Consider the following 16,984-nt stretch of genomic DNA (forward strand, 5'->3'; position numbering starts at 1 on the left):
TAATGTTATTGTTAATATTTTAGTTTTATTATTGTTTTAAATGACTAATAAATGGTTTGGCTTAAATTTATGTTTATAATGATACAGATTTCTATAACAAAATGTATATAACATTTTTTATTTTAATCCATGAATCCTGAAAAAATAGCATAGTTTCCGATGCCGATTATAAGACGATGAATTATTTATAATCGATTACAAAATCAGAATACTTCCATGATAATAATTTCTGAATGGAGTAATAAAGCTTGACAATTCAGTTTTGCGTCAAAGAAATAATTTATTTAAAAAAAAATGTCTTTTTTTTTTTAAAATGTATTTATTACTATTATTATTACTTTATTTTTGTTTATTATTATTATTAGTAGTAGTATTATTAATTATCAATTATAATAATTATCAGTCCTAACAGCATATGTTTTTATGTCATTGTCAGTTAGTCATGTTCTAACTTAATTTTCAAAGTTACGCCAGCTGTTTTAAGTCAGTTTAACATAATATAAGTTCAGTGGACTTTACAACAGTTAATTTGATTCAGCTTAAAAATGTAAGGCAACCAGGATTTTTTACGGTGTATTAATATACCAATAATAATAGGTATTATTATTATTATTATTATTATTATTATTATTATTATTATTATTATTATTATTATTATTATTACACCAATCTATAAGGGACTAAGCCGAAAAAAATGAATGAATGAATGAATGAATGGACGTATTTTATAATTATTATCATCATCACCATTATTAGTATTTTATTATTATTATTATTATTATTTATTATTTTTTTATTGTTGTTGTTGTTGAAAATAATAATTGCAGACTTATTATTAATCTTACTATTATTATTTTATTTGGGTGGCGCAATGGCGCAGTGGGTAGTGCTGTTGTCTCACAGCAAGAAGGTTGCTGGTTCAAGTCCTGGCTGGGTCAGTTTCCCCTGGGTGCTCCCCCAGATTAATAAAGGGACTAAGCCGAAGAGAAAATGAATGAATGAATTTCATTCTCTGTGCTATTGTCTTTTTACTCATTTCGAGTATGGCTCATTCTGTAGCAGAGCAGATTCCTGAACAGCTGCTTTACTCCCTCAATTATAAGGTTCAGCTTCAACAGTTTAGATGCTCCCTTAAAAGACAATACACTGTAGACAGCAGGGCAGCTCACTAGATTTTAAAACACGGTCTGTAATCTGCATTCTCGTCTGAATGGAGGACACTGTGGGCTTTCTGTATAATGCAGAGAAAAAGGCATTTTGGGCAGTGTTTAAAAACTGAGCCCGTCTAGACGGCCGGCTGGGCGAGAGGCTTGTTTTGACTAGAAGAGCAGAAGTCTGGTCTCTGGAGGAGACGCCACACCCAAACACAGATCCAGAACAGCACACACACTCACACACACAAGCATACAGCGCTTTTAAAAAAACTACACACACTAAGAGACAAGCATACAGCTGAAAGAAAAACACCACCAGACGACCTAAAAGCAAAAATACAGAGAGAACTGGACACTTATAGATTAGTCTAAACACATATAGTACGTTCACTTTAAAATACAAATAAGCATTACTAATAATAAAATTAAAAATAATAATAATAATAATAATAATAATAATAATAATAATAATAATAATAATAAGGCAGATGCAATTTGAATATTAGACAATAACCAAATAGGGTTTTCGCAGTGCTTATACTGTAAAAAAGCTAGAAACAATAAGCAAACTTGTCTTAAAAGTGAGTAAACTCATCATAATGTTGAGTTGTCCTAACTTATCTCTTATAATTATGCACATTTACACTGGAGAAAAAGCACTTCTTAGATATTGTTGTCCCGTTTTTAATCTAGATATCTAAAAGTGCCTATTAATTCCATATTCAGCATGATTTTATTTTATGCCCCTCATCTATTCATTTATTTTCCATCGGCTTAGTCTCTATTTCAGAGGTCGCTACAGTGGAATGAACCGCCAACTATTCCAGCATATGTTCTATGCAGTGGATGTCCTTCCAGCTGCAACCCAGTACTGGGTAACAGCCATACACATTCATTCGCACACACTCATACACTACGGACAACTTAGTTGATCAATTAAATCACACTGAACTGAGCTAAACTGAACTGAACTTAAACACTAAAAAACTGAACTACACTGTTTCAGTTACTATGACCATTTATGTGAAGCTGCCTTGACACAATCTACATTGTAAAAGCGCTATACAAATAAAGCTGAATTAAATTGAATTGAATTCCCCTCTAGCGCATGTGTTTGGACTGTGGGGAAAACCCTAGCACCAGGAGGAAACCCACGCCAACACGGGGAGAACAGGATTTTCTGCAGATTCTTCATTGAGGCCAATATACAATCATTATTCTTAAGTGTTCAGAGACATCTACACACACACACACACACACACACGCACGCTACAGGGAAAATCAGGATTTATGGCCGTGAGTTTTAAAAAGCATCCGTTCTCTCTGTCTCCCAGATGCCCGTCTGTGTCTCATTTTCAGTGGCCGAAATGCACAAATCGAGCTCTTTGAGTGAAAGTGCAGATATCCAGAAAGTGCTTTAATATTTAACATATGACGGAGGTACAGATGAATTATTTTGCAAGAAAACTATCAACCAAAATTTGTCGTACAGGGCGACACGGTGGTTTAGTGGTTAGAACTGTGGCCTCACAGCAAGAAGGTCACCGGTTCGAGTCTTGGCTGGGTCAGTTGGCATTTCTGTGTGGAGTTTGCATGTTCTCCCCGTGTTGGCGTGGGTTTCCTTTGGGTGCTTTGGTTTTCCTCACAATCCAAACACATGCACTATAGGGGAATTGATGAACTAAGTTGTCCGTAGTGTATGAGTGTGAATTAGAGTGTATGGGTGTTTCCCAGTGCTGGGTTGCAGCTGGAAGGGCATACGTTAGTGGTTCATTCCGCTGTGGCGACACCTGATAAATAAAGAGACTGAGCTGTAAAGAAAATGAATGAATGAATGAATAAATAAAGGATGTACTGATGAATGTTAAGTTGAGAATCAGTCTGACTGGATGTTTTGAATCAGTGACTCATTAACAGCAGACTCTCTCTCTGATTGGATCATTTGAATCCAATTGCTTGATCTTTTGATTCAGTGAGTTGTTGATTCATGATATGTTGAATGAAGATTGTGATTTTCAGATGGTGGTCATGTCTCGGACAGAAGCATCTAGAATTTAAGCGCAGATGTTTTCTTTGCAGATTTGATTGATTTAGTTGAGAATCATTTGGACAAGGTCTTTTGAATTAGTGATTCATTAACAGCAGACACTCTGACTGAATCATTGGAATCAGTAATTCATTAACAGCAGACTATCTCTGACTGGATCATTTGAATCAGTGATTCATTAACTGCAGATTCTCTCTCTGATTAGATCATTTGAATCAGTGATTCATTAACTGCAGATTCTCTCTCTGATTAGATCATTTGAATCAGTGATTCATTAACTGCAGATTCTCTCTCTGATTAGATCATTTGAATCAGTGATTCATTAACTGCAGACTATCTGTAACCGATCATTTGAATCAGTGATTCATTAACAGCAGAATCTTTGATTGGATTATTCGAATGAGTGAGTCATTAACAGTAGACTCTCTAATTAGATCATTTGAATCAGTGATTCATTAACAGCAGACTCTCTCTAATTGGTTCATTTGAATCAGTGAGTCATTAACAGCAGATTCTCTCTCTAATTGGTTCTTTGAATCAGTGATTCATTAACAACAGACTCTTGCTGATTAAATTTTTTGAATCAGTGACTCATTAACAGCAGACTCTCTGACTGGATCATTTGAAGTGATTCATAGCCTGTAGATATGCATTGATTTGATCATTTGAATTAGTGAATCATTATCTGGAGACTTGCTCTGACTGGATCATTTGAATCAGTGTTGTTGTCAATCAGTTGTTGATTCATGATTGAGTGAAGCTGGTGATTTTCACACAGTGTTTGTCACTCTCGGACAGTAATGTCTGGATGGATTTAATAATGGCAAACTTAGTCTGATTGGATCATTTGAATCAGTGAATCATTATCTGGAGACTTGCTATGACTGGATGATTTGAATCAGTGAGTTGTTGATTCATGATTGAATGAGGATGGTGATCTTCAGACGGTGGTGGTCTTTTCTCTCAGACAGTAGCGTCTGGACGGTCAGCGCTGCTGTTTTCTTTGCAGATTCGCCTGATGTGCAGCGTTTCCCCATCGGTGTGTGTTACTGCTCTCCTCCTCCTGGCTGCCGCTGTGTGTTTTTTCATGATGGAAGGGGATGAAAAAACGAGGGGAAAAAAAGAGCGCAGTAAAACAAAGAGAGGTTGTGTGAGAGTCGGCAGGCAGGAAGCGTAACTCTCTCAGGACTCTTTCTCTCTTCTCTGCGGCTCCAGATCAGACCTGACGGACACTGAGAGTCTGACAGACGGACGGACGGATGGAGGATCAGTTCAGGGAAACACTGACTGTAAAAACTCCTGGCTTTCACACAATCCCTTCGTGTTGGAATGAAGGAATTAAGGGCGGACACTGTGGCTCAGTGGTTAGCACTGTCGAATCACAGCAAGAAGGTTGCTGGTTCGAGTCCCCGCTGGGTCAGGTGACATTTCTGTGTGGAGTTTGCATGTTCTCCCCGTGTTGATGTGGGTGTTTCCTCAGTGTTCCGGTTTCCCCAACAGTCCAAACACATGCGCTATAGGGGCATTGATTCACTTATGTGTATGAGTGTGTGTGAATTGTTGTGTATGGGTGTTTCCCAGTATGGAGTTGTGGCTGGAAGGGCATCTGCTGAATAAGTCATTTGCTGGAATAGTTGGCGGTTCGTTCCGCTGTGGCAACCTCTGAAATAGATAATAAGCTAAAGGAAAATTAATAAATGAATATTAGTAGGAATTAAACACTGAAATTAATGAGTTTGCACAATTCAATTGACTAAACTGAGCAGATTGATGTTTACAGCGTGTCCTTAGAGAGGTGAAGGACTGAGAGAAGAGTGAACATATTAAATGGAAAAATATATATGTTTTTCCCAGATTTGATCTAAACTCTGCCCAGTGCTGAGTGATGAATTACTCCTACAGATATGCATTTTTCATATTTATACTGAAATAATATAGGATAAATTCACCTTATGTTACTTAATAGAACAGTTTATACAAACATACACTTCTGTTAGAAATCTGTAGGTTTTATTTCTTCCACTGAATTCAAAGGGTTTTTTTTATCAAAAAATTGTATATATTTTTTTAAGAATAATTTGACCACCAATATCAAATGAAATCAAATGTTTTGTATGCATGTGTGTTGAATTTATTTGCACATATATCAAACAAACAAACAAACAAAATAAGTCAAATTGCAACTGCTGTTTTAATATCATATATGGTTTTAATATTTACATTTTGTGGTTTTGTTTTATTTCTTCAATTTGATTATACTTTCAATTAGAAATCTAGGCTTTTATTTTTTCCCCACTGAATACAAAGTATAAATAAATAAATAAATAAATAAATAAATAAATAAATAAATAAATAACATTTAATAATATAATATTTTAATGATAATTTGAGTTTAGATGTCAGTGAAATTAATGTTTTTATATGTATTTTGTTGAATTTATTTGCAGATACATAAACAAATAAAGAAATAAATAAACTAGAAAGAATTTTTTTGTTTTATAAATTTTTAGTTTACTTATTATTTCATTCATGTGATTATAGTTTTAATTAGAAATCTCGGCTTTAATTTTTTTCCCACTGAATACAAAATACAAATAAATAAATAAATAAATAAATAAATAACATTTAATAATAAAATATTTTAATATTAATTTGAGTTGTCAGTGAAATTAATATTTTATGTATTTTGTTGAATTTATTTGCAATTACATAAACAAACAAATAAACAAACAAAAATAAATTAGAAAGTAAATAATTTTTTTGTTTTATTAATTTTTTGTTTACTTATTATTCTTTCATTTGTTTCGTATAATAATTATTTGTAGTTTTAATAGTGCAATATAACATATAATAATTGATATAATGTTAAGTCAGCAAACTGAATTGAGCTGTTTTATTAAAATGTGCATTTCTGTAAAATCGCTTTTATTTCTTCCACTGAATACAAAGTGGGATATTTATTTTTATTAGATTAAAAAAAACATTTAAAAATAATATATTTTAACGATAATTTGACAACATTTATATGGCAGTGAAATCAAATGTTTTATATGTATGTTTGCTGTATTTATTTGCACATAAATAAATGACAAACATTGTAAGTAAATAAATACATGAATAATTAGATCATTAAATTAGTAAGTAAATAAATAAATATTTAATAAATAAATATATACTAATTTAAATTGTGTGGTTTTATTTTATTGTATTTTAGTTTACTAAATATTTATTAAATTTGCTTACTACAATAATAATAATTTGTATCAGTTTTAATAGTGTAATAGAAAATATAATAGTTGATATAATATAAAGACAGCTAAATGAATGCATAAAATGTGCATTTCTGTTAGAAATATTTTATTTCTTCCACTAAATACAAATTATAAATAAAAAAAAACAATAATAATATATTTTAATAATAGCCTGGCAAGGTTTAGTTTTATTTGTATGTATGTTTGAATTTATTTACACATAAATAAATAAATAAATAAATAAATAAATAAATGAGTAAGTAAATAAAAAGTAATTAAATTAATTAATTAAATTAGTAAATAAAAAATAAATGCTTAATATACTATCAAAACTGCAGCTGTGCATCAGTGTTATGTTAGTATCATTTATATATTGTTTTAATAACTTATATTTTGTGGTTTTGCTTTATTATATTTTAGTTTACTTATAATTTTATTTATTTTTTCTTATAATAATGATTCATAGTTTTAATAGTGTAATAAACAAAACAGTTGATATAATATAAAGTCAGCAAACGGAGGGGATCACAGACCAGTATCACAGATCTCCAGCGTCTCCTTTCAGAGATCAGTCTCTTCCTTTGTCTTGGATTCTGCTTTAGCTGAGAAACGCTGGCCGGAGACTGTGTTTGGATTTTCAGACGTGGGCCATGTAGTTTTACCAGCGCTTTCCAAACTAAACATTTTTCTTTGTCTTCAGAGGTTAATGTGTCGTAGTTCCAGCACCCAGAGCCTGGATGAGTTTCCAGTGTCCAGCAGAGGGCAGCAGACACTTGTCAGACAGCACATACAGCTGAAGTCAGAATTATTTGCCCTCCCAAATGATGCTCAGTGGTTAGCACTGTCGCCCCACAGCAGGAAGGTAAATGGTTCGAGTCCCGACCTGGTTAGTTGGCATTTCTATGTATAGTTTGCATGTTTCCCCCAGTATTGGCGTTGGTTTCCTCCAGGTGCTCCGGTTTTCCCCGCAGTCCAAACACATGCGCCTTTAGTGAATTTAATTAGCTAAATTGGCCTTTATGTGAATGAGTGTGTATGGGTGTTTCCCATTACTGGGTTGCACCTGGAAAGGCATCTGCTCTGTAAAACATGTGCAGGAATAGTTGGTGGTTCATTCCGCTGTGGCGACCTCTGACATAGAGACTAAGCTGAAGGAACGTGGATGAATGATGCTGTATGTAAGCAGTGGGCAGTTCAGTCTTACAGAGCTGCTGTAAAGCCCTAGAGGAAGATGTCTGTCGAGGGCACTCAGAAGACATGATTAGTGCCAGTCATCGGTTCATTTCCGCTGGGGAAACAGGGATCAGTGCACTGCCGCAAGCCATGTTTTAAGAGGATGTTGGGGAATGAAGGAACTCTGGCCATTATCATAGCAAACCCATTCAGTGATGCCATATGGGAATTTCAAAACTATGTATAAGAGGAAAACAAAATTAAAGGGAACACACGCTTCTGTGATTGCAGTTTTACTCACTTTTTATTGCAATTTTCCACATAATTTTCTGTTGTTGTTGTTGTTGTTGTAGTAATAATTAGTAGTCGTAATAATAATAATATTAAAATGATAAATTATTGGGTGACGCAGTGGCGCAGTGGGTAGCACGTTTGCCTCACAGCAAGAAGGTTGCTGGGTCGCTGGTTCGATCCTCGGCTCAGTTGCCCTTTCTGTGTGGAGTTTGCATGTTCTCCCTGCGTTCGCGTGGGTTTCCTCTGGGTGTTCCGGTTTCCCCCACAGTCCAAAGACATGCGGTACAGGTGAATTGGGTGGGCTAAATTGTCCGTAGTGTATGGATGTGTGGATGTTTCCCAGAGATGGGTTGCAGCTGGAAGGGTAAAAACTTGCTGGATAAGTTGGCGGTTCATTCCGCTGTGGCGACCCCGGATTAATAAAGGGACTAAGCCGACAAGAAAATTAATGAATGAATAAATGAAAAAATATTATTACTATTACTAATCATAAAAGTTCTCTAAATGCTAAAATAGCTAAATATAAAATACATTATAATTTTAAATGAGAATTTTTTATTTTTTATTCTTATACAAACTGATTGTTATTATTATTTCCTTTATTTAACCAGGAGATCACATTGAGACAGTACTGTCTCTTCCTCCAGTGCATGAGACCTGGTCAAGATAGCAGGCAGCAAATAAAAAAAAAAAAAACCACAAAATCACCATTCATAAAAAGGTCAGATCATAAAAACAATTACAAGTGTCCTTTAAGATGTTGTACAAAAGATGTTTAAAAGTACTCAGAGTCGGGAGTTTTGTCAAGATTTTGCAGGTCATTCCAAGCCCTGTGGGCATAAAAGGAAAAAGCATGTTTGCCGAAATCTGACAATATCCTTAGGATTGTTAAACAAATACAGGAACCAAATGTAGTGTGTTGCTTATTTATGTGAAATGTTTACAAATTAAAACATTTACATTTACATTCAGTCATTTAGCAGACGCTTTTATCCAAAGCGACTTACAAATGAGGACAAGGAAGCAATTTACACGACTATAAGAGCAACAATGAAGAAGTGCTGTAGGCAAGTTTCAGGTCTGTAAAGTCTAAGAAGGGAAGTATTAGTAATATTAGTTTTTTTTTTTTTGGGTACAGTTAGTGTAATATTCAGAGGCAATTGCAGATTAGGAAGTGAAGTGGAAACTAAATAGTTGAGTTTTTAGTCGTTTCTTGAAAGTAGCGAGTGACTCTGCCGTTCTGATGCAGTTAGGGAGTTCATTCCACCAACTGGGCAGATTGAGCGTGAGCGTTCGCGAGAGTGATTTCTTCCCTCTTTGGGATGGAACCACGAGGCGACGTTCATTCACAGAACGCAAGTTTCTGGAGGGCACATACATCTGCAGAAGTGAGAGCAGATAAGAAGGAGCAAAGCCAGAAGTCGCTTTGTAGGCAAACATCAGAGCTTTGAATTTGATGCGAGCAGCAACTGGCAGCCAGTGCAAACGGACTAGCAGCGGAGTGACATGTGCTAAAAAGATAGGTTGATAATTTACCTAAAAATAAAATAAGTACAGATGTAATTTTCTCATTTGATATAAAGATAACCAGTCTAGAGAATCATACAAATTATAGTGATGAGTCCGTGAGTCTGCGCCTGTGACGAAGCGTATTGCATGATAAACAGAATCTAGTTTTCTAAGTAGAGTAGCGGCTGCGTGCATATAAAGATGATCACCATAATCAATTATAGACAGAAATGTACTCTCTACTAGTTTCTTACTGGCCTTATAAGAAAAAAACGACGTGTGTAAGAAACCTAATTTTGGCCTAGGCTTTTTCAGTAACTTGTCAAAGTGTATATCAAAGGCTAATCTCTCATCTCTCAGTTTTAACAAACTGTAATAACTCTGCTCCACAATATATAAAATATATTTTTTATATTAATATTTTCTGTATTTATTTTAAGTTTAGTAACTAAATGCAAATAATCTTAATGTGATTATCTGTTTACGTTAATATATTTGCACATTTGTATATGGATTATTTTGTATTAATTTAATATTATTATTATTATTGCAATAATAATAATATTATAATAATATCATATACAGTTGAAGCCAGAATTATTAGCCCCCTTTGATTTTTTTTTTCCTTTTTTTTTTTAATATTTCCCAAATGATGTTTAACAGAGCAAGGAAGTATTTCACAGTATGTCTGATAATATTTTTTCTTCTGGAAAAAGTCTTATTTGTTTTATTTCGTCTAGAATAAAAGCAGTTTTTAATCTTTTAAATACCATTTTAAGGTCAAAATTATAAGCCCCTTTAGGCAATATATTTTTTTCGATAGTCTGCAGAACAAACCATCATTATACGATAACTTGCCTAATTACCTTAACCTGCGTAGTTAACCTAATTAACCTAGTTAAGCCTTTAAATGTCACTTTAAGCTGTATAGAAGAGTCTTGAAGAATATCTAGTCAAATGTTATTTCACAGTAGAGTATTAAGGGAGAAAAAACAAAACGGGAGGGAGATGGGTCTGAAATATGGGAAACTCCCAGGAAAAACGGGAGTGTTGGCAGGGATGGTTGGAACAGCATGAAGATAACTTAATAGTTTTTACAAATTTAAGTGGATTGAACATAAAACAAGTTATCCCATCGAAATCTTAAGAATTGTGTTGTTTCAGTTCATTTTAAGTAAGACATATACATATTTTTTGAGTGAATCAGCAATGCTTCAGTACCAGAGATCTTTATATGTGCTGCTAATTTGTGGTTGTGTGTCTAAAAGCAGAGAAGCTGATGTTCATAATGTTCTCACATCCAAACAGATTCAGTCCTGACAGCCACATTGTTATTATCAGAGACTTCTCAGTGTCTCTGTTTGCTTGTCTGAGTATGAAATCATGCACAAAATATGGCAGATGAAACCCGAACGGCTCAAGCACTGTCATACGCACTTAAAACGTTTAGAAAAAAAGCAAATATGAAGGGAAAAAGGCTCCTCGGGCAAGGATATAAACAGCTGTAATCACTCTAAATAAAAAAATTTGCAGGAACATTTTCCAAAGCGCTCTGAGTGGGATAAAAAAGGGTTATAAAAATGCCTTTGTGTTTTCTGCAGATGCGTCTTATGATGCTGTACGGAGGACGGGCTGGTCGAACAACATGCACAGCGGAAAAGGTGAGCGTCTGCGGTTTTTATAGTCACTTTTGCTTGATTCTTGAGCTTATTTCAATCTGGAAGCTCAGCCCTCAGTTTGGGGACACTTCAGATTTGTTTGCATGTGTTAATATGGAGATATAAGGGACATTTATATGTAAACATGTTGAGAATCGTACATATGAAAATCATTTCATTTCAAACAATGTGCCTTATGGGGCTCTCGTTAAAACATAAACGGGTTTTTGAAATGTATGACAAGACCTGCTTTCTTTAATTTGAACTTAAAAGCACTGGAAAAACAAGAAATGTATATGTTCAGTGTATTATAAATGAAGATGGATAGATGGATAGATAGGGATGGATGGATGGATGGATGGATGGATGGATGGATGGATGGATGGATGGATGGATGGATGGATGGATGGATGGATGGATGGATGGATAGATGGATAGATAGATAGATAGATAGATAGATAGATAGATAGATAGATAGATAGATAGATAGATAGATAGATAGATAGATAGATAGATAAGACAGACAGAGAGACAGACAGAGAGACAGACAGACAGACAGACAGACAGACAGACAGACAGACAGACAGACAGACAGACAGACAGACAGACAGATAGATAGATAGATAGATAGATAGATAGATAGATAGATAGATAGATAGATAGATAGATAGATAGATAGATAGATAGATAGATTGATAGATAGATAGATCAGAGGTCACCACAGTGGAATGAACCGACCATAAATATAAATATACACCATGAAAAAGGTTGCCTTAAATTGTTAAGTTGACTCAAATTAACCTTACTGAACTTCCATTAAGTCTGTTGAACTTATATTATGTTAAACTGACTTAAAACAGCTTATAAAAATTAAGTTATAAAATTAAGTTAGAGCATGATTAACTTAGTTTACTAAGTTGTTTAAACCTAATTTCTTTATTTATCATCTTTAAGTAATAATGTGTACTGACAGTGTGCATATACTGCACTGTAAAAATAAGTTAAGCAATTAGTTGACTAAAAAAAAAAGTGAGTAAACCCCTTGCTCTTAAAGTGATTTTATTTTTATTTTTTTTAAAAGAGTAAGAGCTTCACAAAATAGAGTAACTCATTTTCTTAAAATCATTCCTTAAAATTATTAAACAAATGAAATATGGGCATTATTATAAAAATTAAGTTCAGTCAACTTAACCTCTAACAGATTTACTAACTTTTTTAAGTAAAGCCAACTTGTCACTTGAAGTACTTTTAAGCCATTTGAGTTATTTTTTATAAGTAAAGTAACCAATCACTGTTTAAAGTGCCGGTATTATAAGGTAACTGCAAGGGTTAGAGTAAGGTTTAAGGATAGTACTGAGTTATAATGTGAAACTTTTATATAAAATTAAAAAAATTTAATTAAAGGCATTAAGTCAACTTTATTTGTATTATTATATTTATATTTAGTTAATGTGTGAACATTTTAATTTGTATTTATATTCTACAATGCCTGCATGTGTACTTATGTTTTCTGTATTTACATCTTTAATTGGATATGAACAGGCCCTGAGTTCTACACTATAAAAAATGCAGGGTTCCACACAATTTCTCCATGTTTTCCCAACACAAATTGATAAAGTTAACTTAATGGTTTTTACAAAATTTAAGTGGATTGAACTTAAAAGAATTAAGTTTTCCCAAAAAAGCAGCAAGTTTTTTTTTCATAATCAAACCACTAAACCGTTTTAGGGCCACGAGGAGCTGAAGAGGGCCATTAAGTGCTCAGCAGATCGTCCAGACATTGGCCTTGTTTTCTTTGGCCTGAGTATTGTGCGTCTGCTCGTCCAGACGAATGTGCTTAATGTTTTTTTTTTTCTCTTTTGCTCCTGCTGTCGCTATTTCTTTCCATTTCTCAGGCTCTCCAACAGTGGTCTCTCAGAGCGTGTCCAAAAACCCGGATCAGCCTCGTCCTCAGCCAGGTAAAGCTGGAGCTCACGCACGACATTTTTAAAAGATATTTCATATTTACGCGTTTGACAGGTGGCATGTTTTTATCCCTTTCTGGGAACTGCACTCGTGTCTCTGCTGGAGTTTCTTCACCTGTTCAGATGCTGGAACTCAAGTTTATATCATGACGATTGTCTGCTGTCTGATTCAAAGGTCAAATTCTGATTCTTTTCTCTCTTCTTTCAGATCCTTATCAGATATTAGGACCCACCAGCAGTCGACTTGCTAACCCAGGTAAATTTATATATTTCTTAGCCAACAAAAAGTTATTTTGCAATAAAACTTAGTAAAATATTATGTAGTGTCATCATGGCAAAGACTAAATAAAACATGTCTAGTAAACCTGTGTGTGTGTGTCCAGGCTCAGGTCAGATCCAGCTGTGGCAGTTCCTGCTGGAGCTCCTGTCCGACAGCGCCAACGCCGGCTGCATCACCTGGGAAGGAACCAACGGAGAGTTCAAGATGACGGACCCAGACGAGGTGGCACGGCGCTGGGGCGAACGCAAGAGCAAACCCAACATGAACTACGACAAGCTGAGCCGAGCCCTGCGCTACTACTACGACAAGAACATCATGACCAAAGTGCACGGCAAGCGCTACGCCTACAAGTTCGACTTCCACGGCATCGCCCAGGCCCTGCAACCCCATCCCACCGAGTCCACCATGTACAAGTACCCAAGCGAGCTGCCGTACGTGCCTAGCTATCACGCCCACCAGCAGAAGGTCAACTTCGTCTCTCCTCACCCTCCGTCAATGCCCGTCACCTCCTCCAACTTCTTCGGTCCCACAACCCCATACTGGAGCTCCCCACCAGGAGGTATTTACCCCAATCCCAGCGTCCCACGCCATGCCAATTCACACGTGCCTTCACACCTTGGTAGTTACTACTAAACCCTTAAATGCCAAAACTTGAACTGCACTCGAAGATGGAGAAGGGAAGGATTTGGACTGAAAGGATGAGAAGGAGAAAGTCAAAAAAATGGACCACAAACGGTTGATCCTCTTCAAAATGGAGTACTACTTATTCAAGGACTTGGGTTGATGTTTGTTGTGGAGAGTTTGAGCAAGTTTCTTGAGCCTTGAAAGTTGCACCGATAGTTGCGTTCTGCCAAATAAAGACCACCTGTATGATGTGTAAGTCGGCGAAGCGCCGAAAAAATGAATCACTGTAAACTCACCCTGTGTGTTAATGCAATTGTGAACCGAGTGTTTATATTGTCGGACCAAGTCCTTGCTCCCAATCCCTTTGGTTACACAAATTCATCTTTATAAGTTGTGACTGAGACTCTTACTCTCTCTCTATCTAAAGCATATCTGGCAACTGGAAAAAAATCTTGGCATTCATTCACCATTTTTTCCTCCCGAATGGAGGACGTGGCGTCTGATTGTTTATTAGGAGCTTCTCAGGCTACTGGCTCAAGCTAAACTCACGTATTCGTCTTCAGCGCTCTCTTCTGCGTCAGGATGTGAAAGCTTCCAATCATATTTACGTTTCTGATGTCCTATGTGAATCATCTCAAAACAGCCAAAGTTCACGAGTAATTCCTGATCGACTGAATGTGGGCATCATGCAAAGTACCTCTTTAAAAGATTGAAAACAGCAGCACGAGACGATGAAACCAGAGATTCACAAACGCTGTGCGTTTGTCAGACCTATTTGCTAGTATTATTTTTTTTTTTTTGATCAAAGGTCAACTAGGCATTAAAAGCATCTTACTGTATAAATTATGCAGAGCTATTTTCATATGTGACAGTGTTAAAGCATCATACGTTAATACGAGTTGACCTCGGTCAAAATGCAAACCTTTTTTTTTTTTTTACCAGTTACTGAAAGTAGTTTGTACTACGTAGGTGTTTTGTATCTGTACATATGGGCAATAAGTTTATGAATGTTTTCTTGTATTTTTCTTGGCACGTTGCCTTAATGATAAGAAAGTTGATGATGTGTAGTTGATATTTTTATTCTCTAAACACAAACGCCTTACCAAACATGCTCAGAGACAATCAGTTTCCTGTTAATCAAGTGCCATTATAAGGACGTAAAGCCAAATCGTGTAAGTATGTGCCTCAGACAGTATTATTTTCTTGCATTTTCTCTTGTGTTATTTTCGTAGCATCGAGACAAAACTCCCAGCTGTTCATCTCTTATAAGGGATCACCCTCAGATATGAAGGCTTTGTCCTATTTTATATATGCAAGTATTTGGATATTAAATTTATGACTATATAAATATATATATGAAATATTGCAATTAATCTTTTTTGTTAATTTTGTTGTTTCTGCAATGTATGAAGTATCACCTTTTGTAAAAGGGTTTTTGTATAGATAAAATGTGAAAAAATAAATGTTTTTACATTAAAAAAAACCTTTCCATATTACTGTGTAACTTGGCCAATGCATTAGTTAAAAATATGTTTTGGTTGAATTTGCTAAAGAGACTGCTCTGGTGGTGAGATAAACATGGGTTATGCTGATTTAATATACTCACATAAACATAATGTCATCTTTACAGCAAATCGCTTGTGCTAAAACAGACCAAATGAAAAATCTGCTTCTGATATCAACATATCTGCTGTTTATGAATCAATTCTCTACTGAAAAAAACAGCTTAAACCAGCCTAGGCTGGTTGGCTGGTTTTAGCTGGTTGACCAGGAATGTTTTAGAGGAGTTTTGGCCATTTCCAGCCTGGTCTTAGCTGGTCAGGCTGGGAGATGACCAGCTTGACTAGCCTAGCCAAGCTGGGAGCCCAGCCAAAACTAGCTATGTCCAGCTAAGACCAGGCTGGAAGTGAGTGGAAACCAGCCTGGAAATGGCCAAAACCCTTCTAAAACCAGGCTGGCCAACCAGCCTAGGCTGGTTTAAGCTGGATTTTTCAGCAGGGTTGTGTGGTCAAGACTACATGATATTTCACCTGACTGATCTTAAACCATTGCACATCTGAAGAGCACGATTACACATTAAATCTGGTGAGTATTTATTCATTTGGAATTAGTTTCTGTTTTGCTAAGGGGAAAATTTGATAATTTATTTAAAAAAACGTGGTGGAAATTCTGAGAGAAATATAGTCAAATAAATAATAACAATGAAAGTATCGTAAACACATACCTCAGTGAAATGTAAGATGAGTTCGTCAGTGAAAGCTCGATCTTCAGTACATGTTTATGTGCATTACAGACTGTACCAAAAAGCTGAGAACCGGGGGGTGGGGGAAGATGGGTCTGAAATACCGGGGACTCCCGGGAAAAACGGGAGTGTTGGCAGGTGTCTCATGCAGTTATTCAGAAAGCCCCTGTCCGAACTACACGCTACACATTGACGTTATTAAAAAGGCGATCTTTTCCACGTTAAAATTAGTTCTTTCCATCAAACGACGGCTCCTCGTGGAATGTCAACATTAGCAATGTTCTCTATTGGCTACTTCGACGTCGCGGCTGAACAACAACATCTAGCATGACATTGATCACTTCAGGTACAATAATGTGCTTTATTCAGTCTCAAATGCTCCCAAATGTGAGTTTAAACACCATTTTACGTCACATATTGCCATACCTAAAACAGCAGCAGGTAATTTACCTCATCTTGAAAAGAAAACAGCGGTTTGTAAATGAAAGTCAGAACAAGCTAACAACATCACTCATTGTGTACATTTAATAATGTTAGGGGTGTAATTTGTATTATTATATTATAACCCTTAACATTTTGTTGGGAATTCAGAGGCTAATGTTAAATTTTCTGTCGTGTCATGTTTGGTGTTAGTAACGTCACATTTTGTTAGGACAAGGCAGCAGGCAGTAGTGCTCCATTACCATCTAAACATTTTCTTGTGCACACAGTTGTTTTTATGGGCTTTACACATTTCCAGTCAGTACTGAGATGGCAAAGTTCTGGATACTGGAAATAATAAATTTTTC

At 35.6% G+C, this 16,984-nt stretch overlaps 1 protein-coding gene and 1 long non-coding RNA gene across 7 annotated transcripts in view; both read left to right on the forward strand.

Annotated features, from left to right (window-relative positions):
- Positions 1-15,437, forward strand: part of fli1 (Fli-1 proto-oncogene, ETS transcription factor) — a 67,598-nt gene extending 52,161 nt beyond the window's left edge. For all 6 annotated transcript variants that reach the window (XM_087291569.1, XM_087291572.1, XM_087291570.1 and 3 more), the window contains 4 exon segments: positions 11,030-11,089; positions 12,982-13,044; positions 13,259-13,306; positions 13,434-15,437. In XM_087291569.1, the coding sequence (XP_087147695.1) occupies positions 11,030-11,089; positions 12,982-13,044; positions 13,259-13,306; positions 13,434-13,963 (701 nt within the window). In that variant the 3' untranslated portion in view covers positions 13,964-15,437.
- A 1,029-nt stretch (positions 15,438-16,466) lies between these two features.
- Positions 16,467-16,984, forward strand: part of LOC101883877 (uncharacterized) — a 72,920-nt gene continuing 72,402 nt past the window's right edge. The window contains exon 1 of the long non-coding RNA XR_015515332.1: positions 16,467-16,542. This is a non-coding gene — a long non-coding RNA (uncharacterized LOC101883877). The remainder of the gene's footprint in view (positions 16,543-16,984) is intronic.

Source organism: Danio rerio, chromosome 18 (assembly GCF_052040795.2).
Source record: "Danio rerio strain M-AB ecotype USA chromosome 18, GRCz13ab, whole genome shotgun sequence".
In the NCBI taxonomy this organism is placed as follows: domain Eukaryota; kingdom Metazoa; phylum Chordata; class Actinopteri; order Cypriniformes; family Danionidae; genus Danio; species Danio rerio.